Raw genomic sequence first — 26,002 nt, forward strand, 5'->3', positions numbered from 1 at the left:
GGATACAAAACAGATGTCTAGCTGATTAGAGTAAGTGAAAACCTGTGATGATTAGTTCTTTGAAGAAAGACAGGTTTTGAATTTGGAGCCTTGTTGAGTATCTACCTGGGAGATTCATTTTCTCAACCTGGGCCTGAAGGCAGAAGCTGTGTGGTGGAGGTGAAGGGGGGCGTTTGTACATTTGTGTCGGAGTATTGGGGTTGTGAAGTAGGGGTGGGGGGTGGGGAAATGGTACTAGCACTAATAGTAAGGACGGAAGGGTGGTTTCCTTCTAATGACGTTCTGTATAAATCTCTTTTTTTAAAAAAACAGGAAATTTTATTGAGGTGAAATAAAGTAATTGTTTTGTTTTTTTCAGTTTCCTCTTAATAAGCTCACAGAACTGCTAAGACATGACATGGCAGCCGCTGGATTCACTGAGGCACTTACCTTTGCTCTGGTATGTCTTACTTGCTTTTTCTACTCAGCTGATTATTTACTTTGAATCTCTGAATTACTGATTTTTTACAGGAATTTATAAAATCTAGACTGCTAAAATTTCCGGGTTTTGGAAGAATAACTTTGTTACTTGAGATTGTACAATTTCTGGTGAAGAAAGGTTGAAGATTTGTTTTTTCAGTCACACAGAAATATGAAGGACAAAAATAGTGTCTTAAATGACAGATGAAAATGTGTTTTATAGTTTTCGTGTAAGGATTGAGAGATCACAATGGATTTCAAAACCAAATTTATTATGTTAGAATTTTTAGTCTTGATTTGGTTGTGGCTGTGCCCACTAGATGCCGCCCTTGTTAAGGGCTTGTGGACTGTTCCACATTAAACTTATTTCTTTGTCTTTGAACATGTTCACAAACATTTGCTTTGAGTTGAAAAGCTGACATAAAAGGCCTAAATCAGGAAATGAATTTTATTACAGAATCAGAAGGAAATCCCCCTCCTCCACCGGATTGACCATTTGCAAAGAATAAAATGTGTATGCAATTTGTAGCTCCCTTTTCTCTTTTGCCGAGCATTTCTGTGGTGCCTGCAGTGTAGTTCTTGAATATTCAAGTAAGTTGCAGCTTAATCGTGTAGGGCAAAACACAAAACAAAACAAACAAAAACAAGCAAAAAATCTCCTCCTTTTTCTCCTTCCAATTCAAGTCTGGCCCTAAAATTCTCAGTCTTGCAGAGTTTTTACGGAAGGCAGTAGGGGAGTTACTGCCAGTACGTGGAGGCTTGGTAAGCAGATGCAGCCGTTCTCACGTCACTGGATCGAGCACTTGTAATTCATAGGATGTCACCGTCGGAAGGGACCTTACAGATCTAGTTGAACCCCTTCATTTTCTGACTTAGAGATCATATATTCAACATTGATGGAGCATCTCTTGTATACTAGGCATTGTACCAGTGAGTACCTGCTGAGTACCAATGAGTACCAATGTACCAGTTGTACCTGAGGCTGAGAGAGGATAAGTACCTAGCAAAGTTTATACAGATAGCAGGAGAACTGCCACCAGAATCCTGGCCTTTTGACTTGAGGAGCAGTGCTTTCTGTTGTCTCATCCTGTGTACGCTAGGTTGGTAGCACCATATCATTCATATATATATACCCACACACACATACACATCCACAATCATGAGCATCAATGATTTCATGTAAAATGAAATACAAAAGGTAGCACTGAGACATGTATTTCATTTTCTAAAATTATATTAAGTGGTACAGGGTAGATTTTAAAGGATGGAACTTTACAGAACTGTGTAGAGTAAACCATAAGAATTCCCCCCCAACTTCAAACCCTATTTTCCTCCCCAGAACTAACTGCTGTTAAAACTTTGGCATGTGTTTTTCCCTGCCCTTTTAGATGAGCAGAGCATTTTGATTTTGTGACTGTGTAGCCCCACACATCTCGGGGGAGCACGTACTCTGCCTCCTGCCTCAGAACTGCTCTGCAGGGAGAGTTATCCTGTGTCAGGGGCTTTATATACGTGAGTCCATCTCTCAGTGCAGCCCTGTGAAGTATGTGTGCCTGTCTATTCAGCGGTTAATTTAGGTAACTTGCCCCACTCCACACAGCCACTGGGCTGTGGGCCAGGGATTCCCCTCCAGGCCTGTCTGCACCCAAGGCCTGCGACTGAACTGCCCATCAGTCTGGTCAGCTGTCCTAGGTCCCTTTAATACATTGTTTATCACCGTGGGGAAAAGGAATGACGTGCTAGAGTTTCAGATTTGTAGTAATAGTTTTCCTATAGGAATCTCAACATTAATGCTATTTATAAAGTTACGTACTTTATGAGCAAATTTCAGCATCACTGCGCCTTATATCTCATTTTGCACAAGAATAACAGCGCTGCTTTCCCTAAAACCCAGCCCTTGACTTCCCAAGTATCAGTAGTTCACATCTCATCATTAGGATATTTGCTGCGTCTGCATACTAGCTGTAATATTTTCTTTTAAATTAGCCCACTTTTAAAACTAAATATCTACGTTAGCCTTATTCTAAGAATAATGTCTGTAAAAATTTGGGGCTTCATTTACTTGTTATAGTTTTTCTAATACTTTAAAATAAACATAAATATTCCCACTTTAGAAACATTCCTTCCTGTATACTAGCTACTGCCACTTCAGGATACCTTGATTTAAACTGCTGCTCATCTCTGTACCTTATCGTCCATCGTCATAATGAAGTACAAGCTCACTCAGATACCTCGCCGCATTGCCATGTGTCCGTGGAGCCTTTTTCTTTTATACAGACAGTACTAGTTCTGTTTGAGAGTAGATTGCATCATGTAAATTGCATGTCCTAATTAACTGATCACATTATATCTGAATCTTGTTACAAAAACTCCTCCAACTGTGGAGAAAAAATGGTTATTCCCAGCACACCTGCCTCCACTGACCACCTCTGCAGCCATGCAGAGCAGCAGCTTTTTTCTGCTGTGCCTTGATTTGGCTTCAGGATCCTTCTCAAGAAAGCGTGGCAGGGGGACCGGCCCTGTGGCCGAGTGGTTAAGTTCACGCACTCCACTGCAGGCGGCCCAGTGTTTCGTTGGTTCGAATCCTGGGCGTGGACATGGCACTGCTCATCAGACCACGCTGAGGCAGCATCCTACATGCCACAACGAGAAGGACCCACAACAAAATATACAACTATGTACCGGGGAGCTTTGGGGAGAAAAATAAAATCTTTAAAAAAAAAAAAAAACGTGGCAGGAATCGTTAGAACTGGCATTGGGAGGCCGGCCCGGTGGCACAGAGGTTAAGTGCGCATGTTCCACTTCTCAGCGACATGGGCTTCACCAGTTTGGATCCTGGGTGCGGACATGGCACTGCTTGGCAAAATGCCATGCTGTGGTAGGCGTCCCACATTTAAAGTAGAGGAAGATGGGCATGGATGTTAGCTCAGGGCCAGTCTTCCTCAGTGAAAAAAAAAAAGGCGATTGGCAGTAGTTAGCTTAGGGCTAATCTTCCTCAAAAAATGAACTGGCATTGGCATAAGACAAATCTAAATGCATGCTTTTTTCCTAAGTGAAATACAGACCAACTAGGCCTTGACCATTTTGTAGAACAGTGCAATGAGCGTATCACCTAACATGGGAAAACAGTTGAGTAATCTGATGGGATGTCAGTTTTCGTGTTAAGTTTTAAACTCTTGCACAAAATTAGCATTAGTATACGTGATCATTGTTTATTCTTAGTAACGATTTATTGGTCATTGTCATTGTTAATATTTTTTGAGCGCCTAGTTTGTGCTGGGTACTTTACTTGCATTATCTTATTGTTTCATTTATTATTAGACTTGATATGTCTTGTAGACGGGAGTTTTATTTTCATAGCTTCTGCCTGTCGTGGTTTTTGTGTGTGACACGCATCTTTCTCTTTTTGGTGGGCATACACGCAGGCGTTAAATGATGTGGTAGGAAGAATGTTGGGCAGAGTTCAGGCCACTTGAATTCTGTTCTCAGTCCTACCGTCCTATGCAGTCAGTCGGGATTCAGCAGGGATTATGACGGTAGTCAAAATGGAAAGCCATAGGAACACCAAGGAGGGAGAGAGAATTTCTTTCTTTTTTTTTCTTTTCTCCCCAAAACCCCAGTACATAGTTGTATATCCTAGTTGTATGTCCTTCTAGTTCTTCTGTGTGGGATGCTGCCTCAGCATGGCTTGATGACTGCTGTGTAGGTCTGCGCTCAGGATCCGATCCAGGGAACCCTGGGCCGCTGAAGCAGAGCACACAAACTTAACCATTATGCCGCTGGGCCCACCCCGAGAGAGAATTTCTGACTAGAGTCACTAGGGATATGTTTATGAAAGAGGTGGAAGAGATGTGATTTAAGGAGGGCCTTGGGGGAGGGCCACAAGTAGGGTGCGGAGGCATTTCAGGTAAAGGTAGGGAAAAGCATAAGGTTCAGGTGTGGGTAGGGCATGGTAGGAGTTTACACTGGTGATGTCAGTGGCAGGCTGTCTTAGGGAGGGCCCGAGTACAGACACACCACCATCTCCATGTGAAAGATGGACCCTGTAGCTCTGTATCATGGCTAGAACATGTCCTAAGAGAGCTATTAATGTTAAATGGCATCTGCTGTGGGCCTGAATTAATTAGTATGTTTATTCTTAGCTTATTAACTTACTGATTTATATATAGAGTCTGCATCGCAAGGAGATCCTAAGTTGACTTTTTATATTAACTTTAGTCATTGCTTCTCCATGCTGATCTATTTTGTGTGTACTTCTTAGTGTTCCCAAGAAGATATTGCTGATAAACTCGGTGTGGACATTTCTGCAACGAAGGCAGTCCATATAAGTAATCCTAAAACAGCTGAGTTTCAGGTAAGAATTTTAAGTGGATAAGAGTTTGGATAAAAACTGAGACACAGTACATGAATTATGGAAAGTCTCTCTAGTTAGTAATACCTCAGATGGCAAAATCTTAGAGCTTTTTAAAAATCTCTTCTTGGATAAGTTTATAGTTGGTTCTTACATACTTTGCTGACAAAAATCCTTAAAACTTATAATCTTTTCTTGATTTAACTTTATAGGTGATTCTTGCTTTCTGCTATCTAGCCCATTCTTTCTTATCTGAAGTTTCCGTTTCATAATTGATTTTTTAAATACTATTCTCAGATTTCATCTCTTTTCCACTCATTAGTAACAAATGAATCAACACCTGTTCCCAGCACATCCTTTAAGTCATTCACCTCAAAATTAGTCATTACATCAGTTCTTGACTATGCTGCCTGTCTTTCATTATAATTGTCTAGTTTATTGGCAGTTTTGTGTAGAGTTTAGGCATATTTAAATGAGAATGATATTACCTTAATAGTAAATGTTAAATGATTTACATTATAGATTAAGATATTTAACTATAAAAAAAGAGCATTTCATGGTTATAATATCTTTGCTTATTAATGACTTCAGTCATGTCATCTCTTTCATACTAATAGCTCTTGTTCTGTTTTTCTTGCATATACAATTCTATATGGTTTTTGTTTTGTTTTGTTTTTGAGAGGAAGATTGGCCCTGAGCTAACATCTGTTGCCAAACTTCCTCTTCTTGCCTGAGGAAGACTGTCCCTGAGCTAACATCTGTGCCAGTCTTCCTCTAGTTTGTATGTGGGTCACTGCCACAGCATGGCTTGATGAGCAGTGTGTAGGTCTGCCCCCAGGATCCAAACCTGTGAACCCTGGGCTGCTGAAGTGGAGCACACAAACTCAACCATTACACAACTGGGCCGGCCCTCTCTATTGGCTTTTTTTAACCCAGGCTTTAGAGAAAATCATGTCTTCTAGAATCAAGGGGAATCTTAGGATTGGAAGGAAACGTTTTAGGAAAGCTACTGCTATTATAAAATGTCTGAAAATATTTTATAGATTTTTATCTGAATTATCTGATGATTCATTAGATATTATCTGAAAATATAAAAATATCTATTTTGTATAAGTGGAAAGAAAAACATTAAATGTCACTATAAATAGCTGTGGCTTAGCACATTTAAGAATCAATATTTCTGTGTAAATACAATAGAGATGAAAGTCTGTCTTCTAGACTTGGTAGATTGTACATTTCACTCCTGCTTCACCAATACATGTGTCCTACTATTATTAATGTTGTTCTAGGTTTATTATGTATTTATGGTTAAATTAAATGTAAAGTTGTTTATGGACTTGTAACTCAATTTATTGTCTAAGCCCCCTCTTTCTTCTACATAATTCTTAACTTTGGGAAGAATTTTCATTGTTCATATTTTCCCAGTTGTCTCAATTTTTTTAATTGTTTGATTTGGGATTCAAATGAGGTTCGTTCATTAAAGTTGATTGATGTGCTTAAGTTTCTCTTAATCTCCAGGTTGTTCCTCCATCCATCCATATCTCTGTGTTTCTGTCTCTCTCTCTTCCTTTCACTTGTTTGTTGAAGGAACTGGGCCATTTGTCTTGTAGAGTTGTCACATTGAGGATACTGCTGAATACATTCCCTTGGTCTCCTGTATTTCAAATAAATTGGTAGTTAGATTGAGAAGGTTGATTAGATTCAGGTTTGATTTTTTGTGTGTGTGTGTTGCCATAGGTATTTTGAATAAGCAGATAAAGCTTATCTATTAAAAAAACTAAGAAAAATTATTCACAAAGGTAGCTTGTTTAGACTACTTATTCCAATAAGTTAAGCTTCTTTCTTTTAGCATTGTAGCTTTGTTTCTATGAATAGTCTGGGCACTTTCTCTCCAGTTGGGAAAGTGAACGATATTTCAGAAAGCACCGAGTCCAAGGCTAATAGCAGCTTGCGGGTAAAGTGAATGTGACAGGGACGATCTCTTCTTCTCAACACGGGGTAGGGACTGGCTGCTACTTGTGCAGGACTTAGGAGGAGCTGCCAGTTTTAGCTAGGGTGGGCAGGGCCGGGCTCTCTGGGGAAGACCTGTGAGCAGAGACTTGAGGGAAGTGAGACGGCTGCATGTGAGTCTGGAGGAAGCGTGTCTGAGGCCGAGGAAAGAGCACGTGTGGGGGCCTGAGATGGAAACCTGCTTGCGGCGTGTGACTGGAGCGCAGTAAGCAGGGGGAGCAGCAGGCACTGAGGTTGCCAGGGGCCAGCGCCAGGTGCACAGAGGGCCCCCTGTAGGGCATGGGTGCGATTCGAAATGTGATGGAAACCTGGTGGAGATTTTGAGTAGGGGGCTCCATGATCTGATGTAGATCTTAAAGCGTCTCTCTGTGCGGAAAATAATAGACCATAAGCTGGCGGGAGGGGAAGCAGAGAAGCCAGCTTAAGAAGCTCATGCACTGGTCTGGGCAAAAGATAACGGTGTTAGAGTCTGACTGCAGAGCCCAGACTCGTAATGATGACGTCATACCACTGCTCATGAAACCCTTCCGGTAACATGATGTGTTGGAAGCAAACGTACCTCCTGTAGCTTAGAATGAGAAATTTATTTCACAGACAAAAGCAGGGAAGTTTTACCTTTTTTTTTTTTCTTAAGAACTAGGACTTGTATTTATATTTCTTATGAATAGTAAGAATGAAATAACTATATATGTTTTCCGGTTAGTTTTGGTACAAGCTGAAAACTACGCTGTCAGCCTGCACATAGCAGCTGCTTTTTTTTTTTTTTTTGTGAGGAAGATTGGCCCTGAGCTAACATCTGTGCCAGTCTTCCTCTATTTTGTTTGTGGGATGCTGCCATAGCATGGCTTGATGAGTGGTGTGTAGGTCCACGCCTGGGCTCTGAACTGGTGAACCCTGGGCTGCAGAAGTGGAGTGAGTGAACTTAACCACTATGCCACCAGGCCAGCCCTGCATGGTTTTTTTTAGTGCCTACAGATTTGTATTCTGTTTTCCTCATTGTCCTGATATTTTAATTGCATTTACATTTTGCCTTGTCCTGGTTTTTAAAAATTTGGTCAATTCATATTTAATTGATTTAAATATTTGTTTCTTTTTTTTCTCTTTTTTTATTGAGGCAACATTGGTTTATAATATAAATTTCAGATGTGTCATATTTCAATTTCTGTGTAGACTACATCAAATACCTACAAATATTTGTATTTCTTGTAATCTACTTCAATTACTTTGTGAAATGAAGCAGGATATGAAAATTTCTATATTTTAAATCTTGAAGGCTAACTATAATTTTAAAAAATGGTAATAAAATAACCAATCCTCAGTAGGAGCAATTATATTTAAATTATAGTTTTTCACTTATTCTTTTAATCAAATTTATGATTTATCATTTTGTAAGTTTGGGAGCTTGAATATTTCCAGTTCTTTTAGTGTCCTGGAATTAAAAATTGAAAATGACTTGGGTATTTAGGCCTCACATTTTTCAGAAGTGTCTTCCTGTGAGGCCATGGAGTCTTTCCACTTTGTCTTCAACCCGGTCTGTCTGTCTGGTTCCTCTCTGGTCAGTGCAGTTTCACGTCTTCTCCTGTAGGTGGCACGCACTACCCTTCTTCCTGGCCTCCTGAAGACCATCGCAGCGAATCGGAAGATGCCCCTTCCTCTGAAACTGTTTGAAATCTCTGACATTGTAGTGAAAGATTCCAGCAGAGGTAAGAGTGAAGTCATTTTTATTCGTATACTTAAAGCATGTTTTTATTGCAAAAATTTCAACTGTATATAAAAGTAGAGAGTATAGTATAATTATCCCTGTGAATCCAGGACCCAGCTTCACTAGTTATCAACACGTGGCCAGGCTTCTTTCATCTATATGTATGCCAACCCACTTCCCCACCTTATTTTAATGTGAGTCCTAGACATCATATCATTTCATCAGACACTTTCATAGGTATTTCTAAAAGATAAGGCCTACTGCTTTTTTTTTTGATAGCATTATTACCAATCTTATTACCATCAAATATCCGGGTAGTATTTAAATTTTCCCAATTGTTTCATAAATCTAATTCTTATGATTGATTTATTTGAATCAGTCCAAGCAAGGTCTAGATATTTGATTATCTTTATTTTTTTCAATAGAAAGCAAATTTTAAAAGAATTTAATAATATTTATGAAGAGCCCTATTAAAACCTCAACTTGAAAAGCACTATGAAATATTTTTTTATATCACATGATTTACATGCATATCATTGTAATGTTATTGATATCTTGTCATTCTAGTTTAGCAGGGACCATTCAGTCACTGTTGTACCAACGATTATAAGTGTGTTTTACCAGTTTTTATTTCTTCTGAGTATGGTCTGGATGTGTCAGTACAGCAAGGTGCTTGGCCCAATATTTGGAGCACAGTGGTTATTTAATAAATATATTTAGTAAGTACTTAAACCTGACTGCCAAGGAAGTCTGTCTCATTGAGACTTCCCATGTCTTCAGACTTAACACCAGTCTGACTGACTGACTGGAGCTGCATGTGTGGCCATCTCTTGGTGAGCGGTGCCCTCGAATAACTACACTGCTGGCAGTGTTTCTTTGGTTCCCTGGATGTAACAGTTGAAGTCCCAGAGGTATTTGCTCAGTGAGCCTTACTCTAGACGCCACAGATTCAGAGTGTTCTTTTGGATCAGTTGACAAAAGCAGAGGCCTTTCCTCCATTTCTTCTGAGGAGGATGCTATTGTCTCATTCTAACTACTAATAGTGGTCAAGAACTGTTGGCAGTAGATCGGCCTGTCTTAGGAAGTGGATACCATAGAGGTGTGAGCGCCTCGCCTGTCTGTATGTGGACTGTCCACAGCAAACTTTTCAACCAAGGCTGGGTTCCATCTGCTCGCCAGTGTGCAGCCTGTCTTCAGTTAATAGCATCACCTTACATTTGTATGGGGCTTTTTACTTTTCAAAAGAATTTTTTAAAGAGGAAAAGTTTTCTCTTTTGATTGTTAAAACATCTCTATGAGGCAGATGGGACAAAATATTGTACTCGTTTAATATATAGGAAAATTAAGACAGAAAAATGGTTATTTGCCCAAGCCTGCCTAAAATATTGAACTTAGAGCTAGGACCAGAATTTTGGTCTCAAGTGCACATATCCTTAGAGAATTGAAGTTTATTTTCATGTCAGTCTTTGTAGAATTTTTCTTGGGTGGTAAATTTGCTGTAATAAAAATCAGAAAACATTTTTAGTGCCATCTGCAAATAGTTTTGAAGGTTCTTATACCTCAAATCATCCACTGGCACAGGTAACTGAAAATTTGTTATAATTCCAATGTCAAATTTTTCTGTTAACTTTGACTTGTTTCCTTTCATCTTAGTTCTTTAAGTTTTATGTTTTGATCCTTGGTGATTCATTCAAATTTATAAATATAGGATTAGGTTAATTACACTAGGTTTCCTCAAAACTTTTGTAATACAGTTTCAGGAGTAGGCGTCTTCCCTGTTTGCAGGGGCTCCCTCCAGGGCTCTGCAGGGCTGGGCATGCTCACACCAGGTGGCTCAGGGTCTACAGGGTGGGGCTCAGGAGCAAGCTGGAGTCCCCGCAGTTGCCACAGGGAAGCTTTCCCAGTCGGCATGGGGCTCTTTTTTGCAATCTGAGGGGGTGGGGGTGCCTTTGCTGTTTTTCTTTTCTTCTGTTTGTAGGAAGGTGGAAGGCCCAGGCCCAGACTTCACTCTGCCCCACGGCCTGTGCTTGGCGATAACCCCTATTGAGAGAGAGCTCTTCTTAAGCACTGGTGCTGTAGGCCATTGTGTGACAAATCCTCCTGGTGATAACCCCAGAAACCCAGTCTGTATGCCTCAACTCAAAGATTTGTGTTCCTGCTGCACTTTGTTGCATCAGGAAGGAGAGTTCTCATCTCCCTGGCAGACCCCTTTTATACCTGTTTTTGGTTGTGACTATTCTGTATTTCTCCATTGATCCATTTCCATCTGATACTGCTTTGGGCTTTTGTCTTGCACCATTATGGTTTATTCTTTTTCTTTAAAATTTTCTGTCATATCAATGGGATTGGAGGAGTGAGAGGAGGTAAAAGTGCTCAGGAAGTCTACCATCTTGAGAACGTAGATTTGCTTTCATTTCCTTGGAGTGTTTCCTGTTTAGGTAGGCCTGGATTTCATTTCATAGCGAAAGCAGCTTTCGGATGGATTGTTCTAACTGTGTACGTGTGGACTCCCTACGTGTCATCTGGTGTACTTGGAGGACTCTACAGGAGACGTGGCACTGTAGAGACACTGCAGCCAGAGAGCTGGGCTTTCACTCGTGGTTCTGCCACTTGCCAGCTGCTTAACTTTGAACAATTTGTTTAATCTCTCTGTGCTTCAGTTTCCTCATCTGTACAATGGGAATGATGATAACACTTATTTCATTAGATTTGTCATAAGGATTAAATGAAATTTTATTTTGTTTTCTCTCTTTTTTTGTTTTTAGTTTTTTTTGGGGGGGGGGAGGGACATTGGCCCTGAGCTACATCTATTGCCAATCTTCCTCTTTTTTGCTTGAGGAAATGGCCCTGAGCTAACATCTGTGCCAGTCTTCCTCTATTTTGTGTGTGGGAGACCTCCACAGCATGGTTTGATGAGTGGTGTGTAGGTCCACACCTGGGATCTGAACCAGTGAACCCTGGGCCGTTGAAGCAGAACATGGGAACTTAACTGCTACACCACCAGGCTGGCCCCTGAAATTGTACTTTGAAAAGTTCCAGCCACACAATAAGCACTGTTGGTGTTTGCTCTTGCTGTTTGGGTACAGCAATCCCTAAGGCCAGATACCTAGCATCCTGGTCTCTGGGAATTTTCCACTAGAATGACTTGAAAACCTTTGCTGGCTTTTAAAGGGTTAATGTGGCTTTGCTAAAGCACTTGGGGCTCATTTTTATCCTAACCTTTGACTTAATTGGTTTTTATTCTGCTGTGCACTGTTTTTTTAGAATAACAAAACCAAATTGTGCTAATGTGGGGATTTACTTAAGAAAATAGGAATGTTGTTTTTTGGGTGATTCCTCACCCACTTCTTTTCAATTAATTGAGCACATATGTTTTTACTGTCTCTCAAACCAGTAACCATTTCTCTGTTGGATTTTCATTAGCCTTTTCCTCCTAAATAATCAAACTGTTTTGAAGAGAAGAACTCTAGACCATCCAAAACGAAATGATAGAGTTTTCCAGTTAATATGAAAATGTCCCAATTTTCATTAGTGAGGACAGTACCCATACTACTGGTTCAAAAGGGGTGGAGATGCATGGCAAGAGTGGGCAACACAGTCCCATTCATTGCACTGGTAGAAAAGTATTCTTGAGTTCCTTTTCTTTGCCAGGCACTGCTTAGAATATAAGAGGAGTTGCCAGTCTTGAGAGAGACAGACCAATGAACAGATTCTACAGAGTGCTCCAAGGGAATGTGCAAGGTGCCCTGATAGCACAGAGAAGGGAGTGACAACTGCCACTAAGTCATTCTGTAACATTGAGGAGAAACCCAACACTCAGCCTCATATCACTTTTGTGTAGGCAAGCACATCTTCCCAAATGGAAATGCAAAAGGAATCTCTACTGGATTTCAATATGTGTCCCACAACTTTTGACCGACGTGCATTCCTGTAAGAGTAAAGACAAACTACTAGCCCCTGTTTTCGCGCTTGACCTCCCTGGACAGTTTCTTATGCTAAGGTGGATTTTTGGACTGACCGTCCATGTTGCGAGGCTGTCAGGCTGCCCATTTAGCAATTCAGTCAGGCACACTTCTCAACTCTGAGTCTGACACATTCCAGTTCTTTGAGGCTGAACTAACCACTGCGTTCATTGAGTTGTAAGATCCGAAGTTGCTGCATGATTTAAAAATTAGTCATGACTCAGGAGGCTAAGTTGATTTATCCCTTTTCCTGGGCAGAGTGGCATCTGTCTTTGGAACGAGAAGTTAAATGCAGACTCTGCTGTGGGGTAGATTTTCAGCGTTGTAGCAGGAAGTTAGTAGAGGCAGCCCTGAAGCTATCACATCAGGCTGCGCGGTCAGTTACTGGTTGGTTTCAGTTGTTGATACTTTTGTTTTTTCTGTTCCAAGTCGAGAATAACTAAACTATAAACAAAAGAGCAAAAAATTCCTTCAGAGGAGCAATTGTGAATTGCTAACCTTCATGCCTAGAAAAGCAACTATATTTTGTGAATTCCAACCTTCTGGCTTTGTACTAAATGCAGATTGAATTCTGCCATCACAGGTTATGCCACAGTGGTCTCTGAGGCTGCCAGTATGCCTAGAAGCTCACAGAAATGGCAGTAGAAAACGCATCACTGGTTGAGTCTAAGTTTAAAAGGAATGATAGACTAAGAAAGAAGGCTAAGTTTGTGAAGTATTTAGAGTGACTTAGATTTAGCGTGATACAATCGTCCGATTGTCAGTTTGACGTGTATTTATGAAGAACTGCCATGCACTTTAGTTTCAACTATTGCATTTAAAGAATTTGGAGTTTTATAATTATTATGGGGGCTGACCCTGTGGCCGAGTGGTTAAGTTCACACGCTGTACTTCGGCGGCCCCGGGTTTGCCAGTTTGGATCCTGGGTGTGGATCTACACACTGCTCATCAAGCCATGCTCTGGCAGCATTCCACACAGCAGAACTAGAATGACTTACAACTAGAATCTACAACTATGTACTGGGGCTTTGGGGAGAAGAAATAAAAAGAGGAAGCTTGGCAACAGATGTTAGCCCAGGGCCAATCTTCCTCATCAAAAAAAATATATGTATTATTATAGTTGATGGAATAGGTTGAAGGCCCTTGACCACTCAGAGGGCTCCGGTTACCTCACCTGTGTAAGCAAGCATACCTAACCGCCAGCCTTCGCTTCTCACTCAGACCATTTCTGCTTTCTCCGAAGCCTTGCTGCAGGCCTGGGAGAAGCTGCATTTCCTCTGTCCCCCGAATCACTGTTAAAAGAGTTTCTAAAATTTCACATTCTCCCTGAGGCTTTTCTAAATCAGAGAATGATCTTCTTACCCAGCCTACTTTAGATGTGGAAATCCAGAGTATTTTTTTAACCTTAATTGTAATATATATTTAGGATTCTTGTTCGTTTCTCTCCCTAAACCACCATGGCCGCATGGAGCATAACTGATTCACTGTTCTTTTATGATTCGGTTTGTTCTTTCAATTTGCTGTTGGTTTGTACTGTTCGTGTATCTGTCTTATATTGTAACCTACTAAAATATAGGGGCCAGATCTTTGCAGTTTTTTATATAACTCTTTGCTTGATAAAGAGCTCAATAAAAGCATTTTCATTATGAGCTTGTGAAATACTTCAGCTCTGAGAAATTGTCCATTAATTCTGCTGCTGTCAAATAACAGAAGATTATCTAGTGTCCACATGTGGAATGTGGTTTTCTGAAGAGAGCTTATGTCATCAGTCTGGATTAATCTAATTTTACTACTTCATATTTTTGGCATGTAGAATTTCCAATTAATAATTCAAAAAATATGGATGTAAGGAACATTGACATTAACAGTATTTGAAGTAGCATCATTCGCATATGTGATGGCATCTTAACTGTGTAAATAACATCATTTTTAATATAGAAAGTTATTTTAGTACGTTCGGTTCCACATAGTTAAGATCGGCTAACGTGAGTATAATGTGCTCTGTCATGCATTGCATATTTTATTTTTTTAATAGATAAAAATCCATTCCAGGTTTATGTTAACTAAATAAAAGCCAACCCACGAGGATATAGCTTTTTCCTTCATGCATTGAGGTCATAAATTTTTCCTCACATTTGTTTCTTTGCTTTCAGCATTATTTAAAAAAGAAAAATTTGTACTTCAGTGCTATGATTAATAGAAGTGTTGTACAGAAAATTGTTCTTAAGTTTTCTGTTTGTTTTTAAAAATGAAAATACATTTGTAATATCTTTAAGAACTTTCATGAGTATATATTTTTAAGAGTTAATTCTATTCTTTTCATATAAAAAATATATGCATTCAACTTCTCCCTGATCTTGCTCTTAGAATTCCTTGCCAGACATTTTCTATTCGTATGCAACCATATGTTTTACATTTCTACATATAGCCGTGGACACAGATCAATACTGTTCAGTGTTTACACAAATGGGATTATGCTTTACCTGTTCTAGTCCACACTTTGCTTTTTCCTATGAGCACGCACTGTCCACCTCATTTTTTTAACAGCTGCATAATATTCCATTGTATGGATGCACTCAGATGGTTATGATGAATATTTAGATTACCAGATTTTTGCTAAAATATGCCTGTCACTGTGAATATTTCTACCATTATACAAATATGTATTTTTAGAAATGGAATCGATCAGTCCATAGGTATGCACATTAAATGTTTGCTATCTTGTCAAATTCTCTTCTGAAAAGGACTTTTTACAAATTTGCAGTCCTACCAAGGGTGTATAAAGGTTCCTGTTTTCCCACATTAGATATAAATTTTTAAGGAGTATGTCTTCACAGGATTCTTGTAGCCTTTGGGAAGCATTTAGACCTATACTAAAATTCTTCAGGAGATATGTAAAATTTTCAGTAGAAGCTGCGGTCTCTTGGGTACCAATAGTAAATAAATTTGTTGGATGGAATAGACTAAAATCAAGGTGCTTTTTCTTTCGTTTCCTGAGCTTTGGCCAGACTGTTAACCTCAAGCTCAGTGCCAGACACTGATCACTCTGGGAGTCTTCTTGGTTCCCGGTGGGCTTTCTCCTCGTGTCTTTATTTGGGCTTCTAGGTGAATGTGAGAATAGGGGTGGGAAAGTTGCCTTGGAGACTCTGCCCTTTTCCAGTCTGCAGTATGTATGATAACATAACACCTCTCATTGCTTTTAATCGTTGGTACTTTGATGAAATAGGCAGGAGCCTGTTCTAAAAATTTGAGTTGTATGCAGTAGTCATCTACTAAGGGACATCATGTACCATTCTTTTTTCTTTTAAAAAAAAAAATCACTTGGCACGTCCTCTCAGCATACAGAATGGCGGCCAGCCAGCCCTCCTTTGGTGGTTTAGATCAGCCTCTCCAGGCGGTGCTTTGAAGTCTGGGAAATACATTGGTAATTTAGGCTGACATACTTGGCAGGCCCATTTAAAAAGCAGAATTGTTTGATGGCATGACACAAGAGGTCTGTTAAGTGAATTATAAAGAACTGAGGCATTTCCAACAAACCCTAGTTTTGGCATGGAATTTGAATAGTTCTTATTTTGTGATGTGCAGTCAGTGAACTTCCTGTGATGTAATATGGTCCCTCAGTGCAAAATACTAGGAAATGGGAATTTCACCATACCCAGCAGTTTTTCCGAGGAGGAATGAGTGGAACTGAGTATGTGGTAATTTTCTCTTTTAATTCATTCAGCTACAGTAGAGGGAATGTCTTATCAAGATAGTCTAGAGGGAGTGGTAGCACTTGGGAAATGTGAAAAACCAGCCAGTCAGTGGTGGGAATTGGGAGGGGCACCTAAATAATGAGTTTAATCTAATTCTTATGGTAGGTTTAGTACAAAGCCCTAAAAGTTAGTGGTCTTTCCTAGAAATAGTGCAAAATTGAATCTAAAAATATATGGCTCATTATTGTGTGTGTGCTGTAAACATCCTGAAACCTTTCTTGGAGTATAATTTTTTTTAAAGTCCTCTATTTTTTATTGTAGTTTCATTATTCTGATCATCAAAATCATTAATTTGTTTTAAAATTCTAAATCTTTAAACCAGATGTTGCAACTCTTATCAGAAGGATAAGTTTTACATAATTTGGAGATCAGGAAAGAAGTATTCCAAGGCAGAGTTTACCAAAATAAAGCTTCCAGTTTACGTTGCTAAACTCTGGATGGTGGCATTACTGTTGGGCTATTCTCTCTCAGCAAAAATGGACTACAAAGTAGTTTCAGTGTGTGTCTGTGTGTTAAAGTGGAAGCATGTGACACCAACAAATGGGTACCACATGGCAAAGATACCCAGGAGCAAGTCAGTGATATGAAAGGGATAATTTAGTTCTATTTCATTTCATTTTTTTCCCTTCAAGGAGAGAGGGGGAAGGAGAGAGGGAAAGAGAGTGTTCATTCGTTCATTCCTACAGAGGAATCAGCCCCCTCGTTTTAGTTTATGTGCGTGGTTGGTTTAGTGAGGTTTTACTCCTGCCTGGTTTTAATATTAACCTATATTCTTACACCTTCAATTATAGCTTTTAGATACCAAATTTCTTTATCTTTGCAAATGGAAATGGTGGAGAGACTGCAGTACACTACTCACTTTCCTATATCAGCTGGCTCTTGTGCTGCCTTAGAACGTGGCCCACTGTCTGGTCCTGGCCTTGTTTAATAGTTATTTGTGTGTACTTACCTCTCTTTCTGGGCCTGATTCACTTAGCCAGAAAAGAATTGCTGAGGGTTTAGTCTGTGCAAGCCCTGTGCTGGCTTTGACCTCTCCCATCTCGGGATACCTAGAGTGGAGAACCTTGAACGTAGTATGTACTAACATGTTACATGGCAAGAACAGTTATTTCTCCATGTGTGTTCAGTCACATGTTTAACTCAGAGTACACTTTCCACGAGTTACAATACTATTGATGGCTAGAAACTTTAGTTGACTGACTTCTAAAAATAATTTATTCCAGTTACTGAACTAGAATTCTTAAATATCATGAAAACTTTTGAAAAGTAAAAACATCTGTTTATCATATTAAGAACATTTCAAGTATGCACATCTTTGACTATATTAAGTAGGAATATATCCATACATAAGTTTGTCTTTATACTTGGATTGTTTGTTTTCATCTAAATCCTCTAGAGATTTAGAGATTTCGTCTAAATCCTTTAGAGATTTAGAGATTTCCATTGTATAGCGGAAAGAACATGGATTTTAGAGTCAGACAATCCTGGTCAAATCCAGGTTTTGTAACTTATTAGCTATGTAATTAATTACAGTTACCTCCAGCCAGTTAGTTTGACTTTGGGCAAAATCTGAGCTTTTGTTTCTCCATCTTATTTCCCCTATTCTATTTTCTAGGGATAATAAAACCTACCTTACATGGTTGTCTTGAAAATAAGATTATAGACAGATTGATAGGTAGGTAGTAAGTACCTTGTACACAGTAATCAGTTAATGTTAGTTTCCCTTTTCCTTTTCCCTTGTTCATGTGCTCACTTTTATATTACTTCAGTGGTAGAAGACATCATCTTAAAAGACCCATGTTTTATTTGGATACCTGGAAGGTAAAAGATACTCTTATGTTTTGTGTCAATTATGGCTAGTAGCTATAACGTATGGGAATAAATCTGGAAGAACTTTTGCTCAACGTGTGTTTATATGAAGCAGCTTTTTATTTTCAGTTTGTTCCTCCAGTTAGACATTTGTTTTTTCTTTCTCTTTTCCTAATGTATTTTATTTTTTTTCCTTTTTCTCCCCAAAGCCCCTGGGTACATAGTTATATATTTTAGTTGTGGGTCCTTCTAGTTGTGGCATGTGGGATGCTGCCTCAGCGTGGTTTGATGAGCAGTGACAAGTCCGAGCCCAGGATTCGAACCAACGAAACACTGGGCCGCCTGCAGCGGAGCGCGCGAACTTAACCACTCGGCCACGGGGCCGGCCCCTTTTTTCCTAATTTCAAAAGCAAAATGAAGCCAGAATTCATTCAGTGGTTCTGTTAGAGCAGTGGTCTTCTGCAGTATTTATTGAAGGGCCACAAGTGTATATACCTATTATAAAGTTAAATGATCACCAGTGAATTTGAGTCTACCTTTGTATGCTATGCACTTCTCTCTCTTTTTTTAATGAATTTTAATACAAGTTTAGGTTTTTATAACCATCACTACAAGATACAAAACAGTTTTATCACCCCAAAAATGCTTCATGTTGTCCCATTGCAGTCACTTTTTTTCTCCACATCTAACCCAAGGTAACCACCATCACTTCTGTGTTGCTGTAGTTTTGCATTTTCTGGAATGTCATATAAAGGACTCATATTATATTTAGCTTTTTGAGACTGACTTCTTTCATGCAGCATAATGCTCTTGAGATTCATCTAAGTTGTCAAGTCTATCAACGATTTGTTTCTTTTTATTGCTGAGTAGTATTCCATTGTATGGTTGAACCACAGTTTATTTATCTAGTTATCCATCATGGTTCATTTGGATTGTTGCAGTTCTTTTTTAAAATACTACATTTTGGGTGTTGACCCTGTGGTGTAGTGGTTAAGTTCGGCATGCTTCATGGGTTCGGATCCCGGGCATGGACCTTCACCATTCATTGGCCATGGTGTGGTGGTGACCCACATATAAAGTCGAGGGAGATTGGCACAGATGTTAGCTCAGGGCTAATCTTCCTCACCGAAAAAAAAAACGAAAATTTTATAAACTGCATTTTGTAAGTTTGTCATGATTTTCAAAGTAGGATAATGTACGCTAATCAAGGAAAAATTGCAAAATAAGATAAAACTTGGAAAAAGATGATCCCTGCCCAAACATAAGCTCTGTGAACATTTAGGTATATTTCTTTTCAGTCGTTTTCCTGTGCCTGGAGTTTTTTGGCTTATGGTTATATTTACATAGTTGTGATCCTCATATATTCCATTTTTTTCATGTTTTAATTGTGAAGAGTGTATATAACATATACAGTTTAAGAAGATTATAAAGCAAACACTGAGTAACCACCCAAAATAAGAAATGGAATATTGCCAGTGTCGGAAGCTTCTTGTACAAGACCTTGCCCATCATTTCACCTTCCCGTTACCTAGAGTAATCACTGTCCTAACTTTTGTGATGGTCATTCCCTTCTTTGCTTCACAGTCTTCCAAGCTATGTATATTCTTTAAACAATAGCTCTATTATGATAAATCTTCATAAAGATGCTTTTTAGCCACATAGTATTCTGATGAGTGATGGTACTGTATGTAGCCATCTTGTAGTTTAGGTTGTTTCTGGTTTTCACTGTTGGAAATAATGCTTTATGTAGGAATAATGTCTTTTTACATGAAGCCTATTTTGCATTTAGGATTATTTCCTTGGGATGGTGTTATGAATAAAAGAATATGAAGTTTTAAGGTTCTGATATATGTTGCTAAATTGTTCACACAGAGTTTTAGCAATTCATGCCTCAAGCAAGTTTGATTGTCCCTGGGCCAGCGTTGAGGGTTTTCCATACCTCCTCCAGAGAAGAGCCCCTCGGGGAATTTGATGGTTGAGAAACATCTTACCTTATCTTGCGTTTCTGAGGTTGAGTGCTTTTCTATATGTTTACTCATCAGTTTTCTTTTTTGTTGACTTTGCCCAAGTTTGTGTTGGGGTAAATCAGTTTCTTAAGTAATGGTCAGTGTGGCCTTGTGACCAGTTTTTTTATCTTTTCAGATGTAGGTGCAAGAAATTACAGGCATCTCTGTGCTGTTTATTACAACAAGAATCCTGGGTTTGAGATAATCCATGGGCTACTGGACAGAATTATGCAGCTGCTTGACGTGCCTCCCGGTGAGAAGAAGGGAGGATATGTGATCAAGGCATCAGAAGGTGAGACGAATCAGCCAAATCCAGAGATGCTGACAATGTAGTGAAGAGGCCAAGCCCTATTTTTGATGACATTTTTCGGGGGAGGCAGGAGGTAGAGCTTCATTTCAATTAATTGTTAGTGTTTTTTAGAAAACACTTCTTTTCCCTCCAGCATTTTAAGAAAATGCTTCTCAGAGCTCTCAGAGTGCTGCATGGTATACTTTTGTTCCAGCTGAGCGTTGGTAACCCCTAGTTATTGGCACTGTCAAGCCACCAGCGCCGTGGGGAACCCAGATGTCCAAGGCTGGAAGCGGAGAGAACCTGAACTGGTGATTTGCACTCAGAAGCTGCCTGTCTGAAGCCTTTAAGGCAAAAGAAAAAAAAGAACCTCAAAAGTTATTCCGAAAGACTTCACATATGTCAGTTGAGTCACAGAGTTGACTGAGGAAGGGCGAGGACCCTCCTGTCTAAAGGCCCAAGTGCAGTGCCTCTCTGTTGGTGAGTTTGAGGTAGGCTGGCCGGACGGCGGATACATACTGCTGCTGGGCTAGTTTCTCATTGCCTGAGGAATCCTGGAGCTTTCTTCTCGTATCCCTGTAGCTTGATCGGCGTTTTCGTTAGGCAAGAGATCCAGAAACATCTTGAGAGAAGTATTTTACCACTTGCCGCTACATTTACCTGACAATTGTTTATAACTATATTTGGCATCTTAAATTTCTAACAGAACATTTCTTTGAAGTGTTATTTAGCAGTTATTTGTAGTGCTGTGAGGTTTGGTGGGAACATATTTTTGTTTTTCCCTTAGATTTATTTTTCTTGGTCCTCAGATTGTTTTGGTGGTTGTTTGTTTTTGTTTTTATTTGGAGACTTCTTTGAAAATGCAGTAAGCCTGAAATATATGGGCCTTTTTAGGTTGAAGATTTACGGGGCTTCTTTTTTTAAATTACACTGAGAGATGAAATCTTGCATGCAGGGATTGTTTTCTGCCACGTCTCTCATTAGAAATACTCCAGTGAAGACATTCGTTATGCTTAGGGACTTGTACAGTATTAGAACGGGACTTTGGAATTTCCTGGTTTGACAAGTGAAGGAACCGAGGCTGGGCCAGTTACGTGAGTTGGGCTGGGTCACCCCTGTAGAAGCCAGGGCTCCTGCCTCCCAGGGCTCTTCCACACGCCAAGTTGCCTGCCTTCACAGTGCCTTGACTTACTCGTCACCAGCTCCCTCCTCTGCAGCTCTGCTTTCAGGCCTGGTCGCCCAAGTTAATGGCAGCCTGAAGCTGATGTGACACGTCTCTTCACCTTTTATGCAAAGTCTTTTCGCAGCAATCTGACTTCTCAAACAGATTAACTGGATAAAACTCAGTTCCCTGAAACAGATCATGCCACGTATATTAGGTCTAATTGTTTTTCTTACTTGAAAGGTTGCAAAGAGCTGAAATGGTAAATTGGAGCATAATTTGTTAAGGATATAATACTTTTTTGTATGGAACTTTTATATTAATGATGTTTCTATAAACCATAAACTAACGTCTTCATATTATGACTCTCCTGCCTGAATAAGTCCCTTAGACATTTATTTCTCAGAAGAATCTTGAGTTCCTAGTCATGAGGCAGGCTTCAAGAAGACAAGGATAAGTAGGACACAGGCCCAGCTGTCCAGGAACCTGCAGGGGGAAAGCCCAGGACATACCCAGTCTCACCAAGCTGCTAAGACGAGTGCCTTGAGAGTTCCAGAAAGGGAGACAGTGCAACTTCTTGAGGGCGTTTGGAAAAGGGTTAGTGAGTTTCTGGGCCTTTGAAGGAAGGAATAGGTGGAGACAGGAAGCAAGGCACATCACATGAGCAAAGCCAAAAAGGATGGGAAACATCGCCTCTTGCAGCTTGGTTTGACTATAGGGTGAGGAAGAAGCGTGGAACTATAGAGTCCTGAATGCTAGAATAAGGGCTTTTAGCTGATTAGGGATAAAATATAGGGATTAAAAATACCTGCTTCTTCCATTTTTTTTTAAGCAGGTAAGTGATCTGATTAGACCTGTACTTCAGGGGATTTAATCTGGAACAGCATATAGGTTGGGTGGCATGGAGAATAGAGGTGCAGAGAATGGTTGAAAGTTATGATAGTGTATTCTAGAGCAGTGAGAATAAGGACTTTAAATTTAATGTTAGCCATGGCTATATCAAGGAGAAGACGGAAAAAACCCTGTGAAGGTGGAAGCTCAGCATTCAGCATTTGGAAAAGTTCATGATACGTGCCACTTGGAACCTTTTATGAGACAGCAGATAGGTTTTGATCTCCTTTTTAAAAGTCAGGTTTTTATCATTCTAAACATATTATAATTTGAATCCTGTATGTTTTAGCACAAAACAATATAATACTTAGTACCTAATTTCCCTAATATGTAGATGTCTGTTGTTTTGGTTTGGATTGTATTTTTTTTTTAAATTAGAAAATACATTCATGAACTGTACCCATTTTTGATGTGGTTGTAGATCTTTATGTTCCGTTTTTTGGGCCAGGTTATTACTATGGTTTTTTTTTTTTCTATTGAGTTAATGATAGGTTACAATCTTGTGTGATTTCAATTGCACATTAATGTTTGTCATTCGTGTTGTAGGTGCACCACTTCACCCTTTGTGCCCACCCCCAACCCCACCTTTACCCTGGTAGCCACTAATCTGTTCTCTTTGTCCTCATTTTTAAATTCCTCGTATAAGTGGAGTCATACAGAGATTATCCTTCTCTAACTGGCTTATTTCACTTAACATAATTCCCTCAAGGTCATCCATGTTGTTGCAAATGGGATGATTTTGTTCTGTTTTGCAGCTGAGTAATATTCCATTGTATATATATACCACAACTTCTTTATCCATTCGTGTGTTGATGGGCACTTAGGTTGCTTCCATGTCTTGGCTATTGTAAATAATGCTGCAGTGAACATTGGGGTGCATAGGACTTTTGGAATTGCTGACTTCAAGCTCTTTGGATAGATACCCAGTAGTGGAATGGCTGGATCATATGGTAGTTCTATTTTTAATTTTTTGAGGAATCTCCATACTGTTTTCCATAGTGGCTGCACTAGTTTGCATTCCCACAAGCAGTGTATGAGGGTTCCATTCTCTCCACAACCTCTCCAACATTTGTTACTATTAGATTTAGATATTTTTGTCATTTTAATGGGTATGAGGTGATATCTTAGTGTAGTTTTGATTTGCATTTCCCTGATGATCAGCGATGATGAGCATCTTTTCAAGTGCCTATTGGCCATCCGTATATCTTCTTTGGAGAAATGTCTGTTCATGTCTCCAGCCCATTTTTTGATCGGGTTGATTTTTTGTTGTTGAGTTGTGAGAGTTCTTTATATATTATGGATATTAAGCCTTTGTCAGATATATGACTTGCAAATATTTTTTCCCAGTTAGTGGGTTGGTTTTTTGTTTCAATCCTGTTTTCATTTGCCTTGAAGAAGCTCTTTAGTCTGATGAAGTCCCATTTGTTTATTCTTTCTATTGTCTCCCTTCTCCGAGAAGATGTGGTGTCCGAAAAGGTCCTTTTAATACTGATGTCAAAGAGTGTACTGCCTACGTTTTCTTCTAGAAGCCTTATGGTTTCAGGTCTCACCTTTAGGTCTTTGATCCATTTTGAATTTATTTTGGTGAATGGTGAAAAAGAATGGTCAATTTTCATTCTTTTACATATGGCTTTCCAGTTTTCCCAGCACCATTTGTTGAAAAGACTTTCTTTTCTCCATTGTATGCACTCTGCTCCTTTGTTGAAGATAAGTTGTCCATAGATGTGTGGTTTTATTTCTGGGCTTTCAATTCTGTTCCATTGATCTGTGCACCTGTTTTTGTACCAGTACCATGCTGTTTTGATTACTGTAGCTTTGTAGTAAGTTTTGAAGTCAGGGATTGTAATGCCTCCCATTTTGTTCTTTTTTCTCAGGATTGCTTGAGCAATTCGGGGTTTTTTGTTGCCCCATATGAATTTTAGGATTCTTTGTTCTAATTTGTAAAGAATGTCATTGGGATTCTGATTGGGATAGCATTGAATCTGTAAATTGCTTTAGTTAGAAGGGACATTTTAACTATGTTTATTCTTCCAATCCATGTACATGGAATGTCTTTCCATCTCCTTATGTCGTCCGTCATCCACTTCTCTCAGAAAGGCCTTGTAATTTTCATTATATAGGTCCTTCGCTTCCTTAGTTAAATTTACCCCGAGGTATTTTATTCTTTTTGTTGCAATTGTGAATGGTATTGTGTTCTTGAGTTCTTTTTCTGTTAGTTCGTTGTTAGAATATAGAAATGCTACTGATTTATGCACATTGATTTTATACCCTGCAACTTTGCTGTAGTTGTTGATTACTTCTAAGAGTTTTCCAATGGATTCTTTGGGGTTTTCTATATATAAGATCATGTCGTCTGCAAACACTGAGAGTTTCACTTCTTCCCTCCCTATTCGGATTCCTTTTATTCCTTTATCTTGCCTGATTGCTCTGGCCAGGACCTCCAGTACTATGTTAAGTAAGAATGGTGATAGAGGGCATCCTTGTCTCATTCCTGTTTTCAGGGGGATGGCACTCAGTTTTTGCCCATTAAGTATGATGTTGGCTGTGGGCTTGTCATATATGGCCTTTATTATGTTGAGGTAGTTCCCTTCTATGCCCATTTTGTTCAGAGTTTTTATCATAAATGGCTGTTGGATCTTGTCAAATGCCTTCTCTGCATCTATTGAGATGATCATGTGGTTTTTATTCCTCAGTTTGTTGATGTGGTGTATCACGTTGATTGATTTGCGGATGTTGAACCATCCCTGTGTCCCTGGTATGAATCCCACTTGATCATGATGTATGATCCTTTTGATGAACTGCTGAATTCTGGTGGCCAAAATTTTGTTTAGAATTTTTGCATCTATGTTCGTCAGTGATATTGGCCTGTAGTTCTCTATTTTCGTGGCATCCTTGTCTGGCTTTGGTATCAGCGTGATGTTGGCCTCATAGAATGTGTTAGGAAGTGTTCCATCCTCCCTAATTTTTTGGAATAGCTTGAAAAGGATAGGTGTTAAACCCTCTCTGAAAGTTTGGTAGAATTCCCCAGGGAAGCCATCTGGTCCTGGGGTTTTATTCTTTGGGATGTTTTTGATTGCTGTTTCAATTTCTTTCCTTGTGATTTGTCTGTTCAGATTGTCTGCTTCTTCTTGAGTGAGCTTTGGGAGATTGTAAGAGTCCAAGAATTTATCCATTTCCTCTAGGTTATCCATTCTGTTAGCATAGAGTTTTTTGTAGTATTCTCTTATAATCCATTGTATTTCTGCAGAGTCTGTTATTTCTCCTCGTTCATTTCTGATTTTGTTTATTTGAGCTTTCTCTCTTTTTTTCTTTGTAAGTCTGGCTAGGGGTTTGTCAATTTTATTTATCTTCTCAAAGAACCAGCTCTTTGTTTCATTGATCCTTTCTACTGCCTTTTTCGTTTCAATAGTATTTATTTCTGCTCTGATTTTTATTATTTCTCTCCTTCTGCTGACTTTGGGCTTTGTTTGTTCTTCTTTCTCTAGTTCAGTTAGGTGTAGTTTAAGATTGCTTATTTGGGATTTTTCTTGTTTGTTAAGATGTGCCTGTATTGCGATGAATTTTCCTCTTAATACAGCTTTTGCTGTATCCCATATGAGTTGGTAT

General features: G+C 39.3%; 1 protein-coding gene across 2 annotated transcripts in view; it reads left to right on the forward strand.

The window, feature by feature from the left end:
* FARSB (phenylalanyl-tRNA synthetase subunit beta) overlaps positions 1-26,002 on the forward strand; it is a 76,015-nt gene that overhangs the window by 26,736 nt on the left and 23,277 nt on the right. For both annotated transcript variants that reach the window (XM_014843251.3, XM_070489650.1), the window contains exons 13-16: positions 359-439; positions 4,721-4,813; positions 8,406-8,523; positions 20,191-20,346. In XM_014843251.3, coding sequence (XP_014698737.2) covers positions 359-439; positions 4,721-4,813; positions 8,406-8,523; positions 20,191-20,346 — 448 coding nt within the window. The remainder of the gene's footprint in view (positions 1-358; positions 440-4,720; positions 4,814-8,405; positions 8,524-20,190; positions 20,347-26,002) is intronic.

This window comes from Equus asinus, chromosome 19 (assembly GCF_041296235.1).
Source record: "Equus asinus isolate D_3611 breed Donkey chromosome 19, EquAss-T2T_v2, whole genome shotgun sequence".
Classification (NCBI taxonomy): domain Eukaryota; kingdom Metazoa; phylum Chordata; class Mammalia; order Perissodactyla; family Equidae; genus Equus; species Equus asinus.